The sequence below is a fragment of the Bos javanicus genome, chromosome 15, assembly GCF_032452875.1.
Source record: "Bos javanicus breed banteng chromosome 15, ARS-OSU_banteng_1.0, whole genome shotgun sequence".
NCBI lineage: Eukaryota > Metazoa > Chordata > Mammalia > Artiodactyla > Bovidae > Bos > Bos javanicus.
Genome location: NC_083882.1, coordinates 52,445,175 through 52,467,196, shown reverse-complemented (window position 1 = coordinate 52,467,196; position 22,022 = coordinate 52,445,175). Strand labels below are relative to the sequence as shown.

Here is a 22,022-nt window from a genome sequence, read left to right as displayed (position 1 = left end):
CCCATGCCCAGTCTGAGACCCAGGCCAGTGCTGCTGACTTGTACACTCTGATCTCAGTTTTCCCTGCCCTCCCCATCATGCGCTTGGGGCTAAGCATGCCCCAGCGGTGGACTCTAGCGCCCCTTCCTCCTTGCCTCTCATTCCCATTGTCACTCTATGCAGAGCTGGCATCCCTTGGAGTTGGAGAATTTTTTCCTTTTGTTACATGGCTGGCCTTATTTGACTTAGAGCGGGGTAGAGAGTGATACCACCTAGGATGGGAGGCAGAGTAGCCCGAGGGGTGGGACAGGGAAGGTGGTTACTGGGGGGGGATTCCTGACCTGATCCATCTCTCCCTACCCAGAGATTGAGGATGAGGAGGAGAAGGTGTCCAGGTACCGAGAGCTTCTGGCACGTCTGCCCCCAGTCAACCGGGCCACAGTGAAGGCTCTTATCAGCCACTTGTACTGGTGAGGAGCAGCACTCCTGGGGGGCTGGGGTGGAAAAGACTCTTCTACTCCCAACCTGGCTGACTCTTCTCCCCTGGGAACCAGGTGGGTCTGGGAACTGAGTGTTGCCTTATGATGTGCCCTGGTCTTGGACACTTTGGCTCCCAGCTTGCTTCCTTCAGGGTGGGAGAGTAGAGGAGGTTTCAGCTAGCAGCCACATCTCTCAGGTTCCCAGCCTTACTTCTCCCTGGGACCCAAAACCTGGTCAGAAAGACTGTCCCCTCTTCCTCTTAACTAGTGGTCCTCTCTGACTGGGACCTACCATGGCCTCACTCCAGGAGCCATTCATGGACCGGGCAGGAATTAGGAAGGTGAGGTAGGGAAGTCCTGGGTTAGACCCCTCATTCAAGGCTTCCGTCCTTCTGTGTCCAGTGTCCAGTGCTTCTCAGACACGAACCAGATGAACACGCACAACCTGGCTATTGTGTTTGGGCCCACGCTCTTCCAGACAGATGGGCAGGACTACAAGGCCGGCCGTGTGGTGGAAGACCTCATCAGCCACTATGTGGTGGTATTCAGTGTGCGTTCCCCAGCAGGCGGGCAGCGGTGGGCAGCATTCAGCCTCATGGGCAGCAGTGACTGTCTGTCCCTGTCCCTTCCCCCTTTACAGGTGGATGAGGAGGAGCTGAGGAAGCAGCGGGAGGAGGTCACTGCCATCGTGAAGATGCGTGTGGCTGGCACTGCTAGCGGGACCCAGGTGAAGGGCAGGGCCTGGGGTGGGGGGCTCAGGCCAGGCACCTGCACCCACTCCCCAGGCCTCCCGCTGAGCCCTGTTTCCCTACAGCACGCCGGTGACTTCATCTGTACTGTGTACCTAGAGGAGAAGAAGGCGGAGGCAGAGCAACACGTCAAGGTGGGGACCAGGGACCGAGAGGCCAAGGGGCTAGGAGAGTCAGGCTGGACCAGGCACAGGCTCCGATGACCAGGGAGCATGGCTTCCACCCCCAGGGGAGCCCTGGTTTGGGACCTGTATCTGGCCAGTGCCAGAGCCTGTCTCTTTCCCCTCTCACCCATCAGGACCACTCAGAGACAGCCTCCTGCATCCCAGTACTCCAGAGGACACTGAGAGGGGTGGGCTCACAACCACACAGCAAGGTTGTGACAGAGTGAGGGCTGGGGGTTGGGTAGGCTGATCTCCTCCTCCTCCTCCTGGGTCCACACAGATCCCAGCATCCATGACTGCAGAGGAGCTTACCTTGGAGATCCTGGATCGCAGGAATGTGGGCATCAGGGAGAAGGACTATTGGACCTGCTTCGAGGTCAACGAGAGGGAGGAGGCAGGTGCGTGACCACCAGGACTGGTGCAGGAAATGGGGCAGCCCCAGTCTGTCGTCCTCTATCCCAGTTTGGCGATACCGGTGGCAAGGGGGTGTTTTAGGTGATGGATGTGGCTGTCGAGTTGTGACCTCAGTGATGGTGGTGAAAGCGTGCTGGCGGGGGTTCAGGTGGCAGCTGTAACATGGCTGATGGGAGGGATGGTGAAGGAGTGGATCGTGTCAGCTATGGCACTTTCTCTAGTGTTAATGAGATTGGTGTTGCTTGCAATGGTGGAGATGCTGAATTTGATAATGGGGTTGTGAGTGACAGCATGGGTGGTGAGAAGCATGCTGGAGAAATGGGGTGCAGTGCTGGTGCTGTTAAGGGGCCACGGTGGTAAAGGGGGGTGATAAGGCATTTTAGGGTGAAGGATGGTCTCAGTGGCAGTGGAGGTTGAGGGTGTGTCTGTTCATTTGTTTTACTGTTGTTTGTTGAGTGCCAGGCAGTCAGCAGGAGAGTTGGGCACATAGTCCCTTCCCTCACAGGGGTTACTCTAGTATGGAATAGAGATTCTGATCCTGTGATCACACCCATAAACACACAACTACAGCTGTGTTAACTTCTGTGAAAGAAAGGGCCATAATGCCACCAAAGCTTATAACAAGGTCTCTGGCTTTGGAGCCCCTGGACTAGGAGGTTAAGGAAGAGTAGGGGTTACTTGGCGAAGAAGAGAGGAACGTACTTCCAGGCAGTGGGGACAGCGTGGACAAAGGCCCTGTGGTGGCCAGGGGCTCTGTACTTTCAAGGAGCTTGAGATAAGGGCAGTGAGGTGTGTGGCACAGGGTGGGGCTGAAGTTGGAGGCAGAGGCCACTCTCATGGCCTGACAACAACACAAGGCCATTGAAAAGTTAGTGGTTGGGAGCTGGAAAAGATTCCTCCTTACTGCTGGGTAGAGGGACACGGAGAGAGGGGATGAGCGCCCATGGCAGGGACTGCTTCAGAGGCCACACCATTGGTCCAGGAAGATGGTATCACGCGCCAGGTTGGCTGCCAGGAGCTGGAAAGAAGCAGAGAGATTCGACACATTGCAGACTGAGAGGGAGGAGAGTTTATTTCCGGCTTGAGTAGCCTGGTGGGCTGTGCTCTTTGCCCTGATGAGGACGCACAGGAAAGATCACCAGCTTGGTTTTGAACGTGGCAGGTTGGAGCAGATTTGGTCCTGCCCAGATGTGTCAGGAGTGGTCAGGGGAGCCGTGTGGCAGTAGGAGGCAGAGGCGGTGGGCAGTGCCGTTCGCCACGTTGGTGATGGGTGTCTGTGGGCCAGCTCTCAGTGCTGTCTGGCCTTGTGGCCCCAGTGACCAAGTGTCCCCTCCCCAGAGCGCCCCCTGCACTTTGCGGAGAAGGTGCTTCCCATCCTGCACGGGCTGGGCACAGACAGCTACCTGGTGGTGAAGAAGCACCAGTCCATGGAGGCCATGCTGCTGTACCTAGGTAGGTGGTGTCCCTGGGTGGGCGGTGCCTGCGGGGCTGGGAAGCCTGGTTGGGGGGGGGTCCCTCCATCTAGACCTGGAGCAGGATATGGTGGAGCCAGGCAGGAGAGGCTCAGGCAGCAAGTACCAGGGGGGCAGGCCTCTTCAGAGGCTGGAGCAGGACAGGGCAGTTTCCTTCATTGGGGGACCCCGCCCCGGGTGTCTGTGTCCACGGGTGGGCACAGCTTGTGCCCACTCCACTCCTCCCCCAGCCAGCCACGTGGGTGAGACCAAGCACGGCATGATGAAGTTCCGAGAGGACCGCAGCCTCCTGGGCCTGGGCCTGCCCACGGGCGGCTTCCACGATCGCTACTTCATCCTCAACAGCAGCTGCCTGCGGCTCTATAAGGAGGTCCGGGTATGTGATCCTGCCGGGTCCTGGCCTGCAGTGGGCACCCGCACCCACGCGTGCTCGGTCACCCAGGCTCCAGTGTCCCCCTGGGCCTGATGGCGGGAGCATCCCCATCGTGGGGTCTTGATACAGCACAGCACTGGTTGTGGGGAGCTGTGGACTCTCAGAGACCCTCCTGCTGTGGCTCTGGCTTTGCCCTGGGGCCCTCCCAGGCCCTGGTACCTGAATGCCATTACATCAGGCATGTGCTATCCCCCCGTGCCTGGTCATGTCACCCAAAAGAACCTGCTGAGGTGACAGCCCCACGTTGTGGCCTGTGCATGCCTTGTTGCTTTATAGGCCATACCCACTGCCGACCCACTCTGTGCCCACGCTGTCCACATGTCAGATGTCCTCCCTGACCAGACACCATCTCCATCCCAGTGCCTCCCCCTTATCTTTTGCACATACGAGCCACATCCCGCCACGCACCACAACACACACCGTCCTAGCCCTGGGCCTCCTTCGTCCGTAACCCTGATCCTCTATCAAACAGAGCCAGAGGCCATGGAGCGGGGCCCCTGAGACCGTGAGTAGCTCCGGGTCAACTGCCAGCTGCCTTACACCGCCTGGGGGCCAAATGAGCCTGGTGGGAGCACAGGGTCACAGCCAGAGCTCCTGGCCATCTCCAGGCATGGTTTCTTGGCCTCTACCTGGGGTCTGTGGCCTAGGCTCCTGCCCTTCTCATCACCAGCCCTGTCCCAGAGTCCTTCGCCAGGGTCCCCATCAGTGCTTTCGAGTTCTCCAAAGGACTCAGCTGTGGAACCAGTTAGTGGAGGCCCGTAGGAACCACCCTCTTTCCAACCCCGGAGAGAGTTCCAGTGCTATTAGAACATCATTGTTACTTTCCTTATCCTAAAACAGGAGAGCAGGACTACAGAAGCTTGTGGTATATTCCCCACTGGCAGCTGGTTGCCAGCCTGTGTTTACATACCCTGAGAGAGGGAAGCTCAACCTCTCCTCTCTGGGGGGCTGCCCTATCTCTAGAATGATACTCCTGTCTGGGAGAAAGACCTTGCTCAGGTTCAGCTGAGACCTGCCTCCCACAATACCCCTGTGGACCCCAGCTGTGCCTTGGGTACCACAGAGTGCAGATGCTCTGTGCAGATGGTCAGCAGAAACATGTTTCTACGCCCAGGGGTTCAGCCTGAGCTCCTACCAGTGTCTCCTAAGGACATCTGAAGAGGCCTGGCTGCCATGGAGGGAGCAGAGCAGATAGAGCAGGACCTTCGCCTCCCTCTCTTTGCTCACTGTATCTCTGTTAATGCAACCTGGGCTCCTGCTGACCCTTGTGGGTAAGGCCTCCTCTTTGCTCTTTTGCCTCCATCATCGTTATCACTTCCTTACTTCTGTGCCTTAGCCCTCTAGTCAGTCCTCCTTGCTTCTGGGATGCCTTTTTCCTGGCTCCCTCCCTCTAGGGACTATTTGTGTGTTGAGAGAAGGGAGGATGGCTGGGCCACCTGAAAGAGCATCAGCGTCTGCTGATCCCTTGACTTGGAGGAGGGAAGGCGGGAGAGCTAGAAGGAGGAAGCAGATCTCATGTCTGTGGAGCCAGGCTTTGTGTCCGGCCTTTCCCATACTGGGACATGCAATCTCTCTGCTGTCTTCTGGGGAGGGGCATTGTCCCCACTTCACAGGGAGAAAGCAGGCTTCAAGTGCTTTGTCCAAGGCCATCTCTAGGCGGTAGACTGGGTTTCAAATCCAGATTTGTAAGCCTCAGAGCTCCAGCTGTTTACCCCCTGAAGTACAGGGGCAAAGGCCTCGGCAGCGAGGGCTGGTCAGTGTGGGCCCTGGTGGTGCAGTCCCGGGGCAGCCAGCACCAGTCTCATAGGAGCCAGTAGTGAGCTGCTTGTAATCCTGGAATTCGCTAGTGTGTGGGGCAACAGGAAGGAAGACTTGAATTTGGAACAACCCCTGGCAGTTTAGGGTAGGTGAAAACCCACGCCTCATCCTGGGGTCTCCCGTTGTTAAAGACCCTGAGGCACCTGGAAAGGCACATTCTAGAAAGATCTGGGTTCTCGCAGAGGTCTTTGAGCTTCGTTCCCTGTCAGTGACCTTATACCTCGGAAATGCTGGGAAGATAAGCTGCTTGATCAGAAGGTTACATTGACTGACGCGCCCCTTGCCCCCCAGAACCCCCTCAGCCTCCCTGTCTTGGCCACGCTCATGTCACACACCTGCCACGCATACGCCACGCTCACCAGCCCCTGGGGCTTGAGGGCGGTGCTTTTCTGATGCTCACAGAGCCACAGCCTGGCGTGAACGCCTTCATTCCCACAGTTTTCTCCTCGCCCTGCTCCACCCACTCTCGGTTCACCTTGCTCCTTGATTTTAGTCCTCATCCCTTCACACCCGCAGCCTGACTTCTTGAAGCCTGCTGCCTGCTTTCATTCCCAGCCTGTTTCCGTCTGTGCCTGCAGCCCAGCCTCCCCCGCATCCTTTCTCCAGTCATGCCCGGAGCCGGACGTTTTCCACGCCGACAGCCTACGTTCTCTTATGACCTCTGTCTCCGTCTTTCCATTCCCGCTGCCTGGTTTCTTCCAACCTCAGTCTGGTTTTGTTAGTGCTCCCAGCCTTGTGTCTTCCCTGCTTGCACATAGGCATCTCCCCTGCTGTATTCTCACACCTTGTTCCTCTCGTATCCACAGCCTGATTTCCCTTCCCTCCGCCCAGTTCAGTTTCCTCCCTGCCCGCAGCCCCGCTTGTTCCTGGCCCTCTTGGGCACCATTGTCCTGCTATATACAGGAGATACAGGGCTCCCCAACCAGAGGCCTGGTCGTTAGGGGGACTAGGGGTGAAAGCATGATGAAGGTTCCTAATAAGCCCCTCCTAAACCACAAGCCTATGACAGTGCCAGAGTCTCCACTGATCCCCAGTCAGCCCATCCTATTGCGACCTCACAAGGAAGTCCACCAGTTCCCAAACGCTCCCGCTTCCTGCCCATCCCCTAGGTCCCCTCTTTTTGTTCCCGCTGAGGAGCCATGCCTGGGGGTGGCTGGGAGCAATGGTGGGGAACAGAGCAGAGGTGGCTCAACTTTTGACCCCCAGTTTCGGTTGTAAGTGAGTCCCCCCTCCCCTGCCATCCACCCTGGTGTCCCTGCTGGTACCAGGGTTGCCTGGTGGGGGCAGGGCTTCAAGCAAGTGGCTCCCAGAGCAGGAGGAAGGCTCATCAGCTTGACCTCTAACTAACTGCTTCCCTGGAGGTCATTGCTCCCATTCCCCTGCCTCCGAGCCAGCCTGCTTCTTCCAAGCCCAGACCCATATGCAGAGGCGGGGACCAGAGGTGAGCACGTCAGTTATCTGGTGCCCCTCCCCAGTACATTGGTCTGCTGCTTCCTGACCTAGACCATTGGGAAGTTCTTCCTGTGGTCTACCGAACAGCCATTCTGCTTCAGCTTGAGTCATTAGTCTTCACTTTGTGGAATCAGAGAATCAGTAACTGCTCACCCCACAAGCCTTCTGTTCACACAGTCAACCCTGGAGCCTCCGCAGGGCAGGGAGGGGTGAGGAATAAACGACCTGAGACAGACAGACACAAGCAGCCAGCCGAGGTGCTCAGCTTGCACACGCCCATTTAGTTCAGTGCCAGAGGGCGATGTGCCGCGCGCAGATGTGTCCCTCCGCTGCTGCGCGTCAGTTCTCATCGGCAGGGCAGCAGGCAGGGACCGGGGGCGCTGCTGTGGACAGCTGCCCGGGACTGAGGGTTGACTGTCTGATGCTGCTGCAGGGAGAGAGGCCTGGGGGCTCTGTTGGGCTGGATTATGATCAGGGAGGGCTTTGTCAGGAAGGCTTCCCAGAGGAGAGCCCCTGTGCTGGGATATGGAGGGGCTGGGAGAAGGGGGAGGGAGGCACCCAGTTGGGAGACCTGCCCCAGGGCCCACCCCGACTGGCTGAAGTGCCCGCTCCCTCTGCCCTCCCCAACCCAGAGTCACCGGCCTGAGAAGGAGTGGCCTGTCAGGAGTCTCAAAGTCTACCTGGGAGTAAAGAAGAAACTCCGGCCGCCCACCTGGTGAGCTGGGGAAGTGGGTCTGTGGCGCTCAGAACTGACGGGGGAGACGCGGCTGAGGGCTGTGAACTTGACAATTTTCAGTAGTTCTAAAGTTGTGGTCTCCCAGACCAGCAGCATCAGCATCACCTGGAAACGTGTTAGAAACCCAGATTCTCGGGCACCATGCCAGCTGTGCTAAATGATGGATTCTGGGGGTGGGGGCAGCAGTCTGGGCTGGTACAAGCCATCTTGGGAACTCTGATGCTTGCTCATGTCTAAGAACCTTTGGCCTGGATGGAAATCCAGTTAGTCACTGAGTAACTCTGGGACCTCTGTGTGCCTCCCTTCCCACATCTGTAGAATGGGAAAAATAATGGCACACCTGTTCCAAAAGGTGGCTGTGTTTCTTCTTCTTTTTTTAAATTGAAATATAGTTGAGATGTTTGTATGTTTCAAACGTTGAAAAGCGATGCACAGCCACTACCATTGTTACTAATTACAGTCACTCGACTTGGGTTTCTGGCATTCTCCTCTTAGCCCCTGGCTGTGCCTGCTTGTCTCTGGGGGATAGGGCTCGGGGGGTAGGCAGCCAAGGCCCTGGGAGGCTGGTGGGGCGGGGGGAGCTGTGAGAGGAGGAGACAGAGGCTGGGATGTGCTGTGCCTGCTGAAGGCCCTGAACTCTGCCCCCAGCCCTGGCCTAGGCTGCTGGGCTGTGAGGCCTGTCCGGGTTGTCAAGTGACCCCACCTGCTCCTTCTCTGCAGCTGGGGCTTCACGGTGATACACGAGACGGAGAAACACGAGAAGCAGCAGTGGTGAGTGAGGGTCCCAGGCCGAGGAGAGGTGGTAGCACGTCCCCCTGGACTGGGTCCCCTCACTGTCCAGGTCTGGGCCCTGCCCCTGAGACCCTGGGCAAGGGAGCAGGACAGGGTGTCCCTGCTCAGCCGGGCCGGCCTTGATGGTGTCCAGATCTGTGCCCCACCCTGCAGGTACCTGTGCTGTGAGACACAGATGGAGCTCCGGGAGTGGCTCGCCACCTTCCTCTTCGTGCAGGTACCAAGCGCGGGGTGCAGGGCGGGGGTGGGGTCCCAGAAGGCCTCCATTACAGAGCATGTGTGTGTGTGTGCTTCTTCACTGTTCAGGCCACTGATTGCTTCAGGATTTTGAATTGCTTTTAAGGCATTTGTATGTTCGTTCTCTTATAAACCCTTCCTGGCACCTGCTGTGGTCCAGTCTGGAGCCAGGCATGCTAGAGACATAGGGTGCAGGCCCCTGCCCTCGGGCACTCACTCCCCACGTGGAAAGGAAAACAGATCCAGAAGGGGCCTGTTAGAGCCGAGCGCTTGGGCGACAGGGAAGCCAGGGACACTACCTCGTGGAGGTGGTGGCAGGGTGGGGAAGGCAGCAGGAGAGGGTATCATGGAAGTGGAATCTGTGGGGATCAAGGAGTGGTCCCCAAGCAAAGGTAGGGGCAGGGGGGATTCTAGGCCAAGGAAACAGTTTGCTCACAGGCATGGCAGGACTGTCCAAGAGGGCATAAAGGGAGAAGCCTGGGAGTGCTAGACACTGGTACTGAGAGGTTGCTGGGAGTCAAATCTCAGTCTTGAAGGCCACGCCAAGAAAGCTGAACTTGTCAGTCGGCAGTTCTAAGGGAGACTTTTTATGCAAGAGTGGTGTGCAGGTTTGCGTCTGAGAGGGTTCATTGTGGGTGCGGCTTGTAGGGAAGGATGGACTGAGGGCTGAGCCTGGAGGTGAGGGGTCCCGTGAGGTGGCTGCTGCAGGGGGCTATGTGGGAGCGGGTTGGAGAGGACTTGAAGCCAGAACAGGGCTAGAGGGGTGGGCTGGAAAACAGGTGTGTTTTTGTTTTTGTTTTGGCCTCACGGCATGTGGGATCTTCGTTCCCTGCTGCTGCTACTGCTGCTAAGTCACTTCAGTCGTGTCTGACTGTGTGCGACCCCATGGACTGGTGCCTACCAGGCTCCTCCATCCATGGGATTTTCCAGGCAAGAGTACTGGAGTGGGGTGCCATTGCCTTCTCCACTTGATTCCCTGAGCAGGGATCAAACCCTACATTGGGAGCACAGAGTCCACTGGGCCACCAGGGAAGTCCCCAAACAGGTTTTTTAAATGAGAACTCAGAATCGTTTGGGGAAAAGGGAGACAGGACTGTACCAGGGCCTCGGGTTGAGCTCTTGTAGCCCTGAGCTTCCTGGTAGTCAGCGTCTAAAGGGAATCAGAGTGGATTCTGTAGCTTTCTGGGTTTCTGGTGAAAGGAAGCAGGCTTGTTCCTGTAGAACTGTTTTCTTGGCGCTGCATTCTTGGAGTGGTTTGCTTGTGGGCCTGGAAATGAGAGTTGTTGAGTAATATAATTGCCTGGGCTTTGCCGGAGACACAGTCATGTTCTCTAGCAGCTGCTTCTCATATCGGCTCGGATCAAAGCAGAAGGTTTCACCTCAGATCATAGCCGAGGCATTTCTGGGAAGGGTGGGTGGATCCAGAGCCGAGCCCGGGCCCAGCGGAAGCCGAGCCCAGGCCCAGCGCCCCTCCTCTCCCCTGCCGCCCAGCACGACGGCCTGGTGTGGCCCTCGGAGCCCTCACGCGTGTCCCGGGCAGCGCCTGAGGTCCGGCTGGGCAGCATTTCATTGATCCCCCTGCGAGGCAGTGAGAATGAGATGCGCCGGAGTGTGGCCGCCTTTTCTGCGGACCCCCTTTCTGTGAGTGGCTCTCCATCCCTGTGTGCAGTGTCTGGGGACCCAGCTTCTCCCTGAATTACCTTTGTTCCTCCTCTCTGAGTGCCCTCCGGCCCCATCTGTCCGTCCTCATTGGGAGCCCTGACAGGTCCCTTGGGTTCACCAGGTTCACGGGAGCCCCCTTTATTGCTGGTCCCTGGCCCCCTACTCCCTGTGAGTCTTCACAAATGTGTTCATGGAATCTGGGCTTCTCTGCCTTCCCACAGCTTCTCCGAAACGTCTGAGCCCTGCTGGGACTCTGCCATGCCACCGCCGTCGTGAAGCCTTCCTGGGCAGACGCCCTCATGCCCTGCGTGCCTGGCATGAGCCAGCAGGGGGCGCCTGAGGAAGCCACATCTCCACGCCCCTCATCCTGACTGCAGCCTGGGGTTTCCTGGCCAGGACATGGCAGGGCAGGCAGCAGGGTCTGCCTGAGGAGGAATCCCTTACCTGCTCTGTCCAGGTGCTCAGCCCTCCTGGCCTGCTCTCCCATAGGGTCACCCACCCTGACTTTGGAGGGGTTGGAAAGATGGGCATTTGTCAGAAACCCTGGCAGGCTGCTGTCCTTTCAGAGGCTCGAGGTCCCGAGGCCCCCGCTGGAAGGGAGCCCACCCTTTGGCCACAAACTCCAGAACAGCCGAAAGTGGATGCTCTGAAGGAACACTCAGCTGGGGTGGGGAGGGAGCTCTGGGTAAATGTGTACAGGGCTGAGAACTGGACTTAGGGGACTTCTGCCCCTCTTCTGGTCTGGGCTTACTGGGAGGGCCTAGGCTGCCCGGTGCCCCTTCCCCACTTTGGGGACGTTTTGATAATATAAATATATCTGTATATTTTATCCCCTGGTGCTGAGGTCTGTAATTGGTTGGGGGTTTCCAGTATCCCAGGGTAAGAGGGGCCAGGAGGTCCAGAGGTGAATGCCTTGTGCCCCGAAGCTGGGGACCTGGCCCTTCTCCCTCTAGGCTCTCCCCTGTTCAGACACTCTCCGCCTGCCCCAGGCAGAGCCCCGGCTGGGCTCCGGGCCACCCTCATTGTACTTCTGTGCAGCCAGGCTGGGAATTGCGGGTCCTGACTCTGGCCAGGACAGACCCCAGCTGGACTTGCCCTGCTGTGCAGCCTGATTCTGAGCCAGGGGCTGGGTGTGTGGCATATGAGTGATTCAGGGTAGCTTGTCAGCCCCTCTAGAGACACAAGGTCACAGAGGCACCAGAGCTATATTAGGAAGAAGGGCCTCAGGTTACCCTGGGCTTCTGTGCATACCCCTCCAGAGGTGCCCTGCCTTGGGCCAGGAAGCTGCCCTCACTGGGCACTGCCTGACCGTCTCCTCCAAGAAGACAAGGCCCTGGCAAGTGGGGTGCAGAGACGAATTTGGGACTCCCTGGGAAGGTGCCAGACACCACATTGCTGCCTCTGCCTAAAGCCTCATTACCAGCCTCTCTCCGGGGACCAGCGGGCAGACAGGCTGACCTCCCAGCCTAAGCCACTGGGGCTGGGCAAAGTGGGTTGGGGTGGGTCAATCACATGACTTCTGACTGATCCGGTTCAGTGGGGAGGCCTGGGTGTGGAGGGGGGTCTTGGGGACCTGGACTCCAGGCTTCTTGTTCCTGTCTCTTGGGAAGGGAAAGTGGATGCCAGACTGAAATAGATTCTTTGGCAACTTTTGTCTTAGGTGGGCTGCTCCAGACCAAGCTGGCCATCCTACGTGCACCTAAGATAAGACTCTTGTCCAAGTGCTTTGGGGCTGGAATTCTTCCCTGGATCTGACCTTGGACTGACCAGCTAGCCCTGTGCCCCAGAGAAAGGGTGGGTGAGACTGGAGGTACTCCCCTGCTAGGCTGCCAAGTGTCATTTACCCCAACTCAGGGACAGACAGGCTGCAGTGACTGCACTGGGCCACCAGAGGGCAGCCATGGACAACTCAACACTGCTGGTTCCACCCAGCACAGACTCTGGAAGGCCCTCTTGTGGCTGTCGTCTGTTGGAGTGTTGGGTGGGACCTGGCCCTGCTTTTGACCCTAGTGCTGGTGATATTCTGGAAGGCAGCACAATGGAGGAAGTGCTTTGGACTCCCAGGCTTTTGGAGTCCGAAGGAGGGAGGAAAGGCCTTTGTGGGTCAATGCCTGTGTAGGCGCTATCCTGGCAGAGGAAGAAAGGCCCAGAGAAGGGAAGCGACTTGTGCGAGGTCACACAGCTCTCCTGAATCAGGGTTGTGATTCATTTCTACCGCCCCACTTTGGGAGATTCTCCTTCCTCCACTCCTGATTCTGACTCTGCTGTCCCTTCTCATAAGTGGCCCCATTTGTCTCCTGGGGAAGGGGATCTGAACTGTGTAGAGTTAATGATAGCTTAAAGTACTTTTCCTAGGGATCAGGGATGACATCCCAATAGGAGCCTCCGGGGCCTCAACTTGATGAAACATGGCAAAGACAGCAGTATTGCGTGGATTAGGGCAGGAGGCTCTGCTGGTCTTTGTCACAAAGATTTCTAGAAATGGGGCCCCTTGGGACCTTAGATGGTTTGTTCACATATTATTTGAAGTTGGATTGAGGGAGATGAATATAAGGAACCTGGAGCCAGACCTGCCAAGGTGTGGGCAGCAGCTCTTGGAGAGGGAGGAGGCTTGCTGGAGGAGGAGGTGCCCCTAAGTTGGCACTGAAGACCAGAAGCCTTGCTGGGTACACATAGTAAGGAGGGGGTGCAAGTTGGGATGGGGGAGGGGGACAGGCCTTTGGGGTCAACCCAAGTCTGGGCCTAACGGCAGGAAACCATGCAGAGCCCTGGGAGAGAAGGCTGTGGCATGTCAGGTTTCTGGGGTGAAGGCATTGTAGATGGAGAGGAGGCTGAGCTGGGGGAGGGCTGGGAGGTGGGGTAGAGTGTCGGTCTCTCTTTTGCCTCCTTCCTGCTCAACCTGTCCACCCTGCAAAGTGTTCAGCAGCCATCCAGCTGTCAAGGACCTCCAGGCCTCAGGAGACCCCTGGGCTCCACAAGAAATCAATGGGGTGGGGGAGGGGAAGGTGGACTATGCCTCCTCCTTGCTTCCCCCTGAGCCCAGGGATTAGAAGGGGGGTCTGGAGCTGAGGCCTTCTTTCCCGGCCCCATGCTCTTGCTCCCAAGCCCCCTGCCCACAACTGGTGGTTTTGAAAAGCATGGGTGCAGGACTTCTCTGGTAGTCCAGTGGCTAAGACCTCGCACTCTCAATGCAGGGGGCCTGGGTTCGATCCCTGATCAGGGAACTAGATCCCACATGCCACAACCTGGCACAGCCAGATAAATAATAATAAACGCATGGGTGTGGATGCCAACTGGGAAGATGCCAACACTCCCGTCTACACACTAATTTTGGCTGAGTTCCCAAGATCTTGGGTCCTCAGTGTTCTCTTCTGTACTTTGGAGATATTAATAGCACCCACTAAGGGGAAGACTAAATGAGCTAATAAGTGTGAAGTCCCTAGCACTGTCCCTCAATAATCCCCTCCCAGATACATCTGGAGAGACATCATGGCACCCAGAGTCCTTGCCAGGACCAGCATGTTTTCATTCCACAAGCTTTTCTTGAACACTTACCGTGCATGCAGGGCTTCACAGAACACCAAAAAGCTGGAGCAGGTGAACAGGTGGGGTGGGGGAAGGAAGAGCTCTTCTGGTTGGGGGAAACTGATCAGGAAGACTCTGAGGAGCTTGGAGGGACAGGTGCTGTTTCTGCAGGTGGAGTTGAGAGGGAGATATTTCTGGGAGAGGGATTGGCATGAGCCACAGGCAAGGTGATGTGGCTCCACAGTGAGCCATCTGTTTTGAGTGGAGCCTAGTGCACCATGGGCACTCTGGGACCTGTCCCCCTGGCCTCTGGTGTTGGGATCTTCCCCAACCAGCTTCCCTTCACTCTGTGACTTAAGTGACCCAGTCTTTGATCTGAGGAGAGTCTGTATCATACTCATAAGTGTAGCTGGCATGAACCTCCAACCTCTCCTCCAGTATGACACCTCCTTCAGGAAGCTGTCCTGGATTGCGCCTCCATCATATTGCACTGTGCGCACTTAGGGTGTGTGTATGCACCCAGACTGCTGGAATCCAGCTAGAGATTGGCCAGGGAAGAGCTGTCAGGGACAGGGTTTCCTGGTCAGCCCAAGTTGGTTCAGCCCTAGGATGTTCCCCTCTCCCACACCTCTTTCAGCCTATGGAAATTTCCTCATTTTCTCTGCCCTGGTTATAGCTCCTACTGCTGTATTTATCACCCTGGAGACACAGTGGCACGGGCGCACACAGCACACACACACACACTGCCTGCACCACACCTCCTCCTGAACTTCCAGACACACACACGCGCGCACACAGACTGCACGTGTGTGAGCACCCCCCCACACAAAGCTCTCTAGGAAAATTGCCCCCCCTCCCTCCTGCCCTTCTTCCTCCTCCACTCTGTCCTCCCACCACCACCCACCTCAAAACGCTGAGACCAAAGAGATGGGCTGGATGGCGCCTCCCACCGCTTGCCAGCTTGGGAGGCACTTCCCCCTTCGTGACTGCAGTGAGTTCTTCCCCACCACCCCACCCTTCGCCTAGTCTCCGGCTCTCCCTACCTTCCCCCATCTCTGCTGTTCCTTTGTGTGTCTTCCTCCACTCGGTCAGAGTCCCTCTCTGTCACTCCTCTGACCCTCTGAGCTGGAAGGTGTTCTTCCTCCCTGCCCTCTGTCCTGAGTGGCTTGTGGCACTGATGGAGAGAGAACCAGGCTCGCAGGCCCCAGGGCCTAAGCTGCCTCAGCTCCTGTCACTTCCAGTTCCTCCTCCTGGGTGAAGGGAGGATTGTGTGCCTAGCACCATGGAGACCAGTGTCATGGCAACACAGCCCAGGTGGGCGCAGCCTTCCTCCTCCAGGGTCCTGCGGAGACCCCAGGAGGAGCTGCCAAGAGGCCCCAAGGAGGTGGGCCTTGTACTGGTGCCCAGTGCTGGCTGCCGAGCCCGCCTCCAGCTCACACCACCCCCAGATCACCGGCATCCTGACCAACTCTACTTCCACTGCAGCTTCCAGTGCCACAAGCCACTAATCCCAGTGGAGTAAAGTCTTTTTGCAAATATGAACTCCAGAGCTGGGGATCTTGTGGGCTCATTTATAGACTAAGGGCCAGAGAGGGCAGGGGCTTGCCCAGGGGCACACAGGTCGTCCACCAAGCTCCTGTCTCAGATCTCAGTTCTCTCTGGCCTCCCACCTTCCACTCAGATCAGCTGTTACTGGGGCAAAAGGGTCATTTCAGCTACCGGGGAGGTCTCCAGCCAGTCCTTAGCATTGGCAGTAAGAATGATGTAAATAATGGTGCTGATAAGCCTTTATGAAGCACCCACCACTCCTGGGCTAAGGGTTTGCGTGTGTCATTTTATGTAATCCTTGTAACGAACCATATGGAAAAGATACCTCTTGTTCTCATTATATCGGTGAAGAGACGGACATAGACTCAGCAGTGTCAGGTGACTGGTGAGCGGTAGGGCTGGGACGGGAACACAGGTCCTCTCCAGCTGGGCGGTGAGCCAAGGCTTCATGCCTTGTGCCCTCCCCAGCAGGCACTCTTTTCCAAATCAGTGACAAGCTATGTTTCAGTTCTGTCTTTCCTTCTGTAAAGAGTTCCTGGGGGAAGATCTAGGGTTTAGTCTAGGTCTGGCCTTAGGGTCTTTACATGTCAGGAGGCTTCTTAGGTGATGGAGAGGGAACAGAGCCTTCCTCGCACGCCCTAGAGAAAACCTCTCTTGCAGTACAGCAATGCATAAACTAGCTTGCAGTCTCCAGGTCTAAGTCGCTAAGCTGCTAAGTCGCTTCAGTCGTATCCGACTCTGCGACCCCATAGATGGCAGCCTACCAGGCTCCCCGTCCCTGGGATTCTCCAGGCAAGAACACTGGAGTGGGTTGCCATTTCCTTCTCCAGTGCATGAAAGTGAAAAGTGAAAGTGAAGTCGCTCAGTCGTGTCTGACTCGTAGTGACCCCATGGATTGCAGCCTACCAGGCCCCTCCGTCCATGGGATTTTCCAGGCAAGAGTACTGGAGTGGGTTGCCATTGCCTTCTCCGGTCCTTTTAGAGTCCTGTCTAAACCCAGCTTGGAACCTCAGAATGCAGGAAGGAGACCCTGCCTCCTGGGTCCAGACTCAACTTCTCTCCCGACCTTGATGGAGTCACGTTGCAGCTGCTTCCCTCTTAGCTTATGTAATCATTCAAATATAGCAGCTGCCTTTATCCCACTGAGTCACACCCCCTCCTCCCCCCCAACTCAGGTGCAGGGAGTTAAGGGGAAAGAGGTAGATCAGGGCTGAGTGGGTGGCTCAGGGCCTCCTGGCAAGGACAATCCTAGTGTGCTGGGTTGGAGGGTGGTGGAAGTGAGGGAGCTGGGCCAGGGCCCCAGCAGTTCCAGAGTTTGAAGCCACAGTCATTTCTGCTCTGACCTGTGTCTGCTGAAATGACGTGTTCCTGGGGATCCCTTTCCTGAGTTATAAGCTGTATCTGCAGACTTCCCTCCCAGCCCTCAGTCTGGCTGAAAGCGGGAGAAGGAAGATTACAAGAGGAGGAGCTAGTCTGGTGGGGCAGTGACCAGGAGTCCTTGATCCTAGGCCCAGCCCTGTCCTTTACTCCCTGCGACCTGGACCTGTTTCTGCCCTTCCTCACCTGTTTCCCCATCTGTACAATGAGGGATTGGCCTCTGCTGCCTCTAGCATCTTGAGCTGCCTGATCCACATCCCAGGAGGTGACCTCAATCTTAGGCAGAAGGCACTGCCAAGTGTCTGGTTCAGCCCCATGCCAGGCTGACTTCCTGCTCTGCTTTTTCTCTGCCCACCCTAAATCTGCCCATCTTCCCTGGACCAGTTCAGCATTCCCGCCCCATCCATGGGCGGTCTAGGTAGGAAGGGAGGCTTCTGAGAGGGGCTGCCTCTCCCTTCTCTAAACTTTGTCTGTTCCACCGCTTTATCCCCCTGCCCAGCAGACATGGAGAGCTTACTGCCCCCCTCCCGAGGTCACTCCTTCCCCCATAGGGCACCTCTGGCTGCTCCGGGAACCTGAATTAGGCCCACAGTGCCTCAGCCCTCATTCCTGCATCCCCAAAGCCACCTTCCTGAAATGTGGAAGAAGCCATTCCAGAAGCAGTGGTGAATTTTGTTCGTTTATGCAAAGGCCTTGTCACCACTATGTGGTGGGGTCTGTGCTTAATGTGACAATGCAGGGAACTATGTCAGGCTGTTGCCAAGGACATGGTGCACCTCTCATCATTGTCCTTGGAGCCACAGGTGGCAGCTTCCGACCGAGGAGGAGAAGCACCATGAGATGTTTCTCTGTGAGGGCTCCCCCACTCCCCTGATGGGCTCCTGTTGCCAAGACCCAGATGTGGACATCCTGGCTCCCAGCCAGAGGGAGTCACCCAGGGGTTTTCAGGCCAACCCTCCGTGAAATCCATGTTCCACCAATTACCAGCCTTACCCTGGAGTGAAGTGATCTGTTTCACACTCCACAGCCTCAGTCTTCCCCGGCAGGGAAGGTGGATTCCAACAGAGCAGGTCAGTAAGCACCCTCTCCAAACACACACCACCTGTGTCCCCACATCCACCTGCAGCCTCTTTTTGAGGCTCCAGTGTGTCCTGGACCGAGCTCCGAAGTGCCCCATCATATTTCCACACTCTCTTTGTGTCGCCTTCCTACTTTACTCCATTAACATTTTTCAGTAGTACCTGGTGAGGCCATTCGAAGGCAGGGGCCCAGTGCCAGGGTGAAAAGGACTGCTGCCTGTCCTTGAGGAAGATGAGATCCAGTGGGAGAAAGGAGGTGAACCTGAGCAGAGGAATGAGATGTTGGGACAGGTGGCAAGTCAGGGGGGTGAGTCAGCCAGGCCTGCCCTGCCCAGAATCCAGGGATCCCTCCTGCCTATCATCCACTGTGAGTGGGGGTAGGTGTGTGTTGAACTTGCTCAGAAAGGCTGGGCCAGGATTTTGCATGGGCAGAGAAAAGGAAGGTGAGAGAAAGGGAAGTCAACCTAGGAAGGGAGACAGACTGTACCAAATCAAGGAGGAAGAAAGGACCAGCGTGTCCTTAGGGACCAGACCCTTCTCCACTTGGAGCAGATGATGGAGGGGTCAGCCAGGGTCGATCATGAGAGCCCTCAAATGTCAGGCTGAGGAGCTTGACATTTATCCTGAAAGCACTAAGAACCAAGCAAGCGTTTTGAGGAAGAGTCATATGACCAGCTGGATGTCTTAGAAAGTCAGTGCTTTTGACGCTGGGTGAAGGTGGAATAAAGGGGTTGAGTTGGAATAAGGGGCTGGAGAATGATAGGGAAGGGGGGAAGTAAGCTGGGGCTCGGGGCAAGGAGGGGTAGATGGAAGAGAGGGAGATTTGACAGAGGAAGTGAAGGAGAGAGAGGGAAGAGGCAAAGCGACTTTGAAGTTTCCAGACCGGGGATTAGACGTTTACTGATGCCTTTGATAGAGACAAAAGATGTCAATATTGGATATAGAGTATTGTGAGTGTTAGGGCCCTAATGAGATGTTCCCAGATGCATTCAGTGGGTAGCCACGCTGATGGTATAATGGTGAGCATAGCTGCTTTCCAGGAGGTAGCCTGTACTGGACGTCTGGAGCTCCAGAGAGAAGGCTGGCACTCAGGGGTTGGTGTATTGGGGTGGACTTCATGCTCCGTGGGGGAGGGGTGGAGAATGAGGGGAAACAGGGTCCAGTGCTCCAGTGAGGGGGTGAAAAATAGGAAAAATCAGTTAGTGAGACAAAGGAGAGGCCGGCTGGAAGGTGGGAGGGAAACAGCCACAGGGGAGGGGCCGGGGAGGACACAGAAGAAACGGCTTTCTTAGGCAATGAGGAGGTAGCTGGAGCCTTTGGAGCCTGCAGTCCTTCCGAGGCGGTGGGCGCGGGGCGGAGGCCGAATCCCAGAGGCTGTATCCTCTCATCGCTTTGGGCGGCCCCCCGCCTCTCAGGAGCGTCCTGCTTCCCCTTACCTTTCTCCAGCCCCGCAACAAGCCCCCCAAAATGGTGTATGCTGGCACACTACGGGCCAGAGCCTGTGAACGCGACACGCGCCGATCAGCACCATGGAGAAAGGCGGGGGCGGGGCCTGCTGTGGGGCGGGGCTTCGCCGTAATTGCGCTGGGTCATTGGTTCCTGCCCTGGCTGGTCTAGAAGGCCGGTTCTAGGTGGAGGAGAGAAGTGCAGGCCCGGACAGTCTCAGGGCTTCTCCCTTTTCCTCACTTCCCCGCTCCCAACACTGCCTTGCAGCAACCCCTACCCCAACATTTGCTGCTTTTACTCCCTTGGCCCCATCAATTCAACCTCTTTAGGAGAGGGAAGCGGAGGGAACTATGTACCGGAAACTCGATGGACACTCCCCAAACCTCATAACTCTTTGAGTCACTCATCATTCAGATGAGAAAACTAAAGTGAAATTCAGAGAGGTGAACTTGCCCAGGGCACATGGCAGTGCTGGGGTTTGAATTCCCGCCTGCCTGGCTCTAAGCCTTGGAGGGCCCATGGTCCTGAATCTTGCTCCTCATTACTACAGACTCCTTACTTGTGGAGCAGCTGTGGAGGCTGGTGTGGTAGTGGGATGGGGAGGAGACCCTCCCTGCCACCTGACCTGCACGAGCATAATCCCAGGAGACTTTTGAGGATGAGGACTCCACCATCGTTTCCAGAGCAAGAGAACAGAAAGAAGGCTGAGGGCCAAGTGAGGCCTCAGTGCACCTGCGCCCCTCCGGGAGGCACCCTCCTTTGAACTCCTCTGACTCAGCTTCTTCCCGCCAGGATCCTCAGGGCATGAAGGAGAGCTGTGAGAGGCCAGGACTGGACATAGTCCAGGGCCTTGGCTTTCTGAGCCCATAGAATGCCTTCCTGGCTGGCAGGTGTGGAGGAGCAAGGCCCTAGGGATGGGCCTGGCTGAGGACGCAGTTTGCCCACAGCTTTCAGAGATCTAAAATTCCACCTTCTGAGGCCACAATGTGAAGCAAAAACTCCCTCACATTTTCTTTCCTAACACTTCCTAAGCCACAGACAACTGCCCTCTGTAGCACTCAGCCTGGGCAGGCCTCCTGCACAAGCCCAGTCATTCCTGTCCACCCCCCACTACTGTGCACCCCCATGCCCCTCAGCAGGGTCAGGTTTCCACTCAGCCTCATGGATTTTTCTGCCTGGAGCTTGTTATGTGCAGCAGGAGTTACTCCCCCCACAGCTCAGAGAGGAAGGGTTAACTGTTGAGGGTTACGTATAACTCCTCTGTCTTGGAATACACCCCCTTTTCCTGGGGCCATCTCCTTGCCTTAAAAAAACTCAGCTGAGAGACTTCCCTGGTGGCCCAGTGGCTAAGAATCTGCTCCCAATGCAGGGGGCCTGGGTTCGATCCCCGGTCAGGGATCTAGATCCCACATGCCACAACTAAGATCAAAGATTGAAACTAAGACCTGGTACAGCCAAATAAATATTTTTTTAAAATCCAGCTGATGTCCTCTCTTTTGGAAATGCTTGCCAACTGCTGGGCTCCCCCTAGGCACCACAGACCTTCCTCTCTGTCATACAGCCAAGTACCCCCTTCCCCTTGCCTGGGTGCTTCTCCAAGGCAAAGCACAATCTGAATCATATCTGATGAGATTGGCCAGGGGTAGGGGGTTGTGAATAAATGAGGAAATTAGTGGTGGAACCAGGACTTGAACCCCTATCTCCTGCCTCCAGTTGTAGAGCTTTCTCTCCAGTTATTCACCTGACCCTCATCCCCAGATCCCATCCTGGCCCACAAGAACTGCACATGCCTCAAAATCCCTCTTCCTCACACCTGTCTCTCTGGGCTCCTCTGTCAGCTTCTCTCTCTGTGTCTCCATTTCCATCTCTGCTTTTTTCCCCGGTCTATGTTCCTCTGTGTGTGTTTTTCCCTATGCCTCTCTGATCTCTTTGTATTTCCATCTTGATCTCTATGAGGCTCTGATCGCTGTCTCCTCTCCTTGGTGTGTTTCTCTGCGCCTCCCTGTCTCTCTCTCAGTCTCTCCTTCTGTGTGTGTCTTTCTTTTCCTCCCTCCCAGCCAGTCTCTCTACCCCTCCCTCCTCTCCCTCTCCGTCTGGGTCTCTCGGTTCCTCCTCCCTCCTCCCTCCCCCTTCTGCATTATCAGACCTGCTCCAACCTCCTGCCAGAGCCAGCCTAGCGGCAGAGGCGGTGACAGCGGGAGAAGCGGGAACTGCCAGGGCAGCAGGGCTGGATTGGGGTGTTGAGTCCAGGCTGAGTCGGGGACAGGCCACTGTTCTTGGTCCCCGTGCCTGCTGGGCCAGGCGCCCTGCCTGGAGCCCCGGGCAGGGTGGACAGGGTGAGGTGCCACTTTAGTCTGGTTGGGGAGGCAGACGATGAGGAGCGATGGGGCAGGCATGCGGCCACTCCATCCTCTGCAGGAGCCAGCAGTACCCGGCTGCGCGACCGGCTGAGCCGTGAGTACTGTTGAGGGGCTGGGGTCTGGGTGAGTGGCTCAGGAGGTGCTGTGGACTGGGTCCTGGGAGTCCCTCCAAGGAGCTGGGGTTGGTGTGGAGCTGAGCCACGTGGGAACATCGATCCTGCTCCGGGGTGCCCGGTTGCTGGACCGTAGCATGGCGGGGGCGGCAGGGGGGGGAGGGGGTGGGATCTCTGTGTAGGGCGG

At 56.8% G+C, this 22,022-nt stretch overlaps 2 protein-coding genes and 1 long non-coding RNA gene across 12 annotated transcripts in view; 2 read left to right on the top strand and 1 right to left on the bottom strand.

Annotated features, from left to right (window-relative positions):
- The window catches only part of ARAP1 (ArfGAP with RhoGAP domain, ankyrin repeat and PH domain 1), a 61,762-nt gene extending 50,546 nt beyond the window's left edge, over nt 1–11,216 (top strand). For 5 of the 8 annotated variants that reach the window (XM_061380740.1, XM_061380747.1, XM_061380745.1 and 2 more), the window contains 13 exons: nt 344–449; nt 861–1,008; nt 1,099–1,185; nt 1,273–1,341; nt 1,652–1,769; nt 3,124–3,237; nt 3,488–3,633; nt 4,163–4,195; nt 7,593–7,675; nt 8,417–8,467; nt 8,642–8,705; nt 10,217–10,366; nt 10,609–11,216. In XM_061380740.1, the coding sequence (XP_061236724.1) occupies nt 344–449; nt 861–1,008; nt 1,099–1,185; nt 1,273–1,341; nt 1,652–1,769; nt 3,124–3,237; nt 3,488–3,633; nt 4,163–4,195; nt 7,593–7,675; nt 8,417–8,467; nt 8,642–8,705; nt 10,217–10,366; nt 10,609–10,626 (1,187 nt within the window). In that variant the 3' untranslated portion in view covers nt 10,627–11,216. The remainder of the gene's footprint in view (nt 1–343; nt 450–860; nt 1,009–1,098; nt 1,186–1,272; nt 1,342–1,651; nt 1,770–3,123; nt 3,238–3,487; nt 3,634–4,162; nt 4,196–7,592; nt 7,676–8,416; nt 8,468–8,641; nt 8,706–10,216; nt 10,367–10,608) is intronic. The other 3 variants (XM_061380741.1, XM_061380748.1, XM_061380742.1) reach the window with 2 other exon arrangements.
- On the bottom strand, nt 9,759–15,226 carry LOC133226815 (uncharacterized). The gene is made up of 2 exons (XR_009729628.1): nt 14,956–15,226; nt 9,759–9,992 (listed from the first exon to the last, which is right to left on the bottom strand). It is a non-coding gene; the product is annotated as an uncharacterized LOC133226815 (long non-coding RNA).
- A 6,288-nt stretch (nt 15,227–21,514) lies between these two features.
- PDE2A (phosphodiesterase 2A) overlaps nt 21,515–22,022 on the top strand; it is a 96,825-nt gene continuing 96,317 nt past the window's right edge. Inside the window, exon 1 of one of the 3 annotated variants that reach the window (XM_061380750.1) lies at nt 21,515–21,816. In XM_061380750.1, coding sequence (XP_061236734.1) covers nt 21,746–21,816 — 71 coding nt within the window. In that variant the 5' untranslated portion in view covers nt 21,515–21,745. The remainder of the gene's footprint in view (nt 21,817–22,022) is intronic. The other 2 variants (XM_061380751.1, XM_061380753.1) reach the window with 2 other exon arrangements.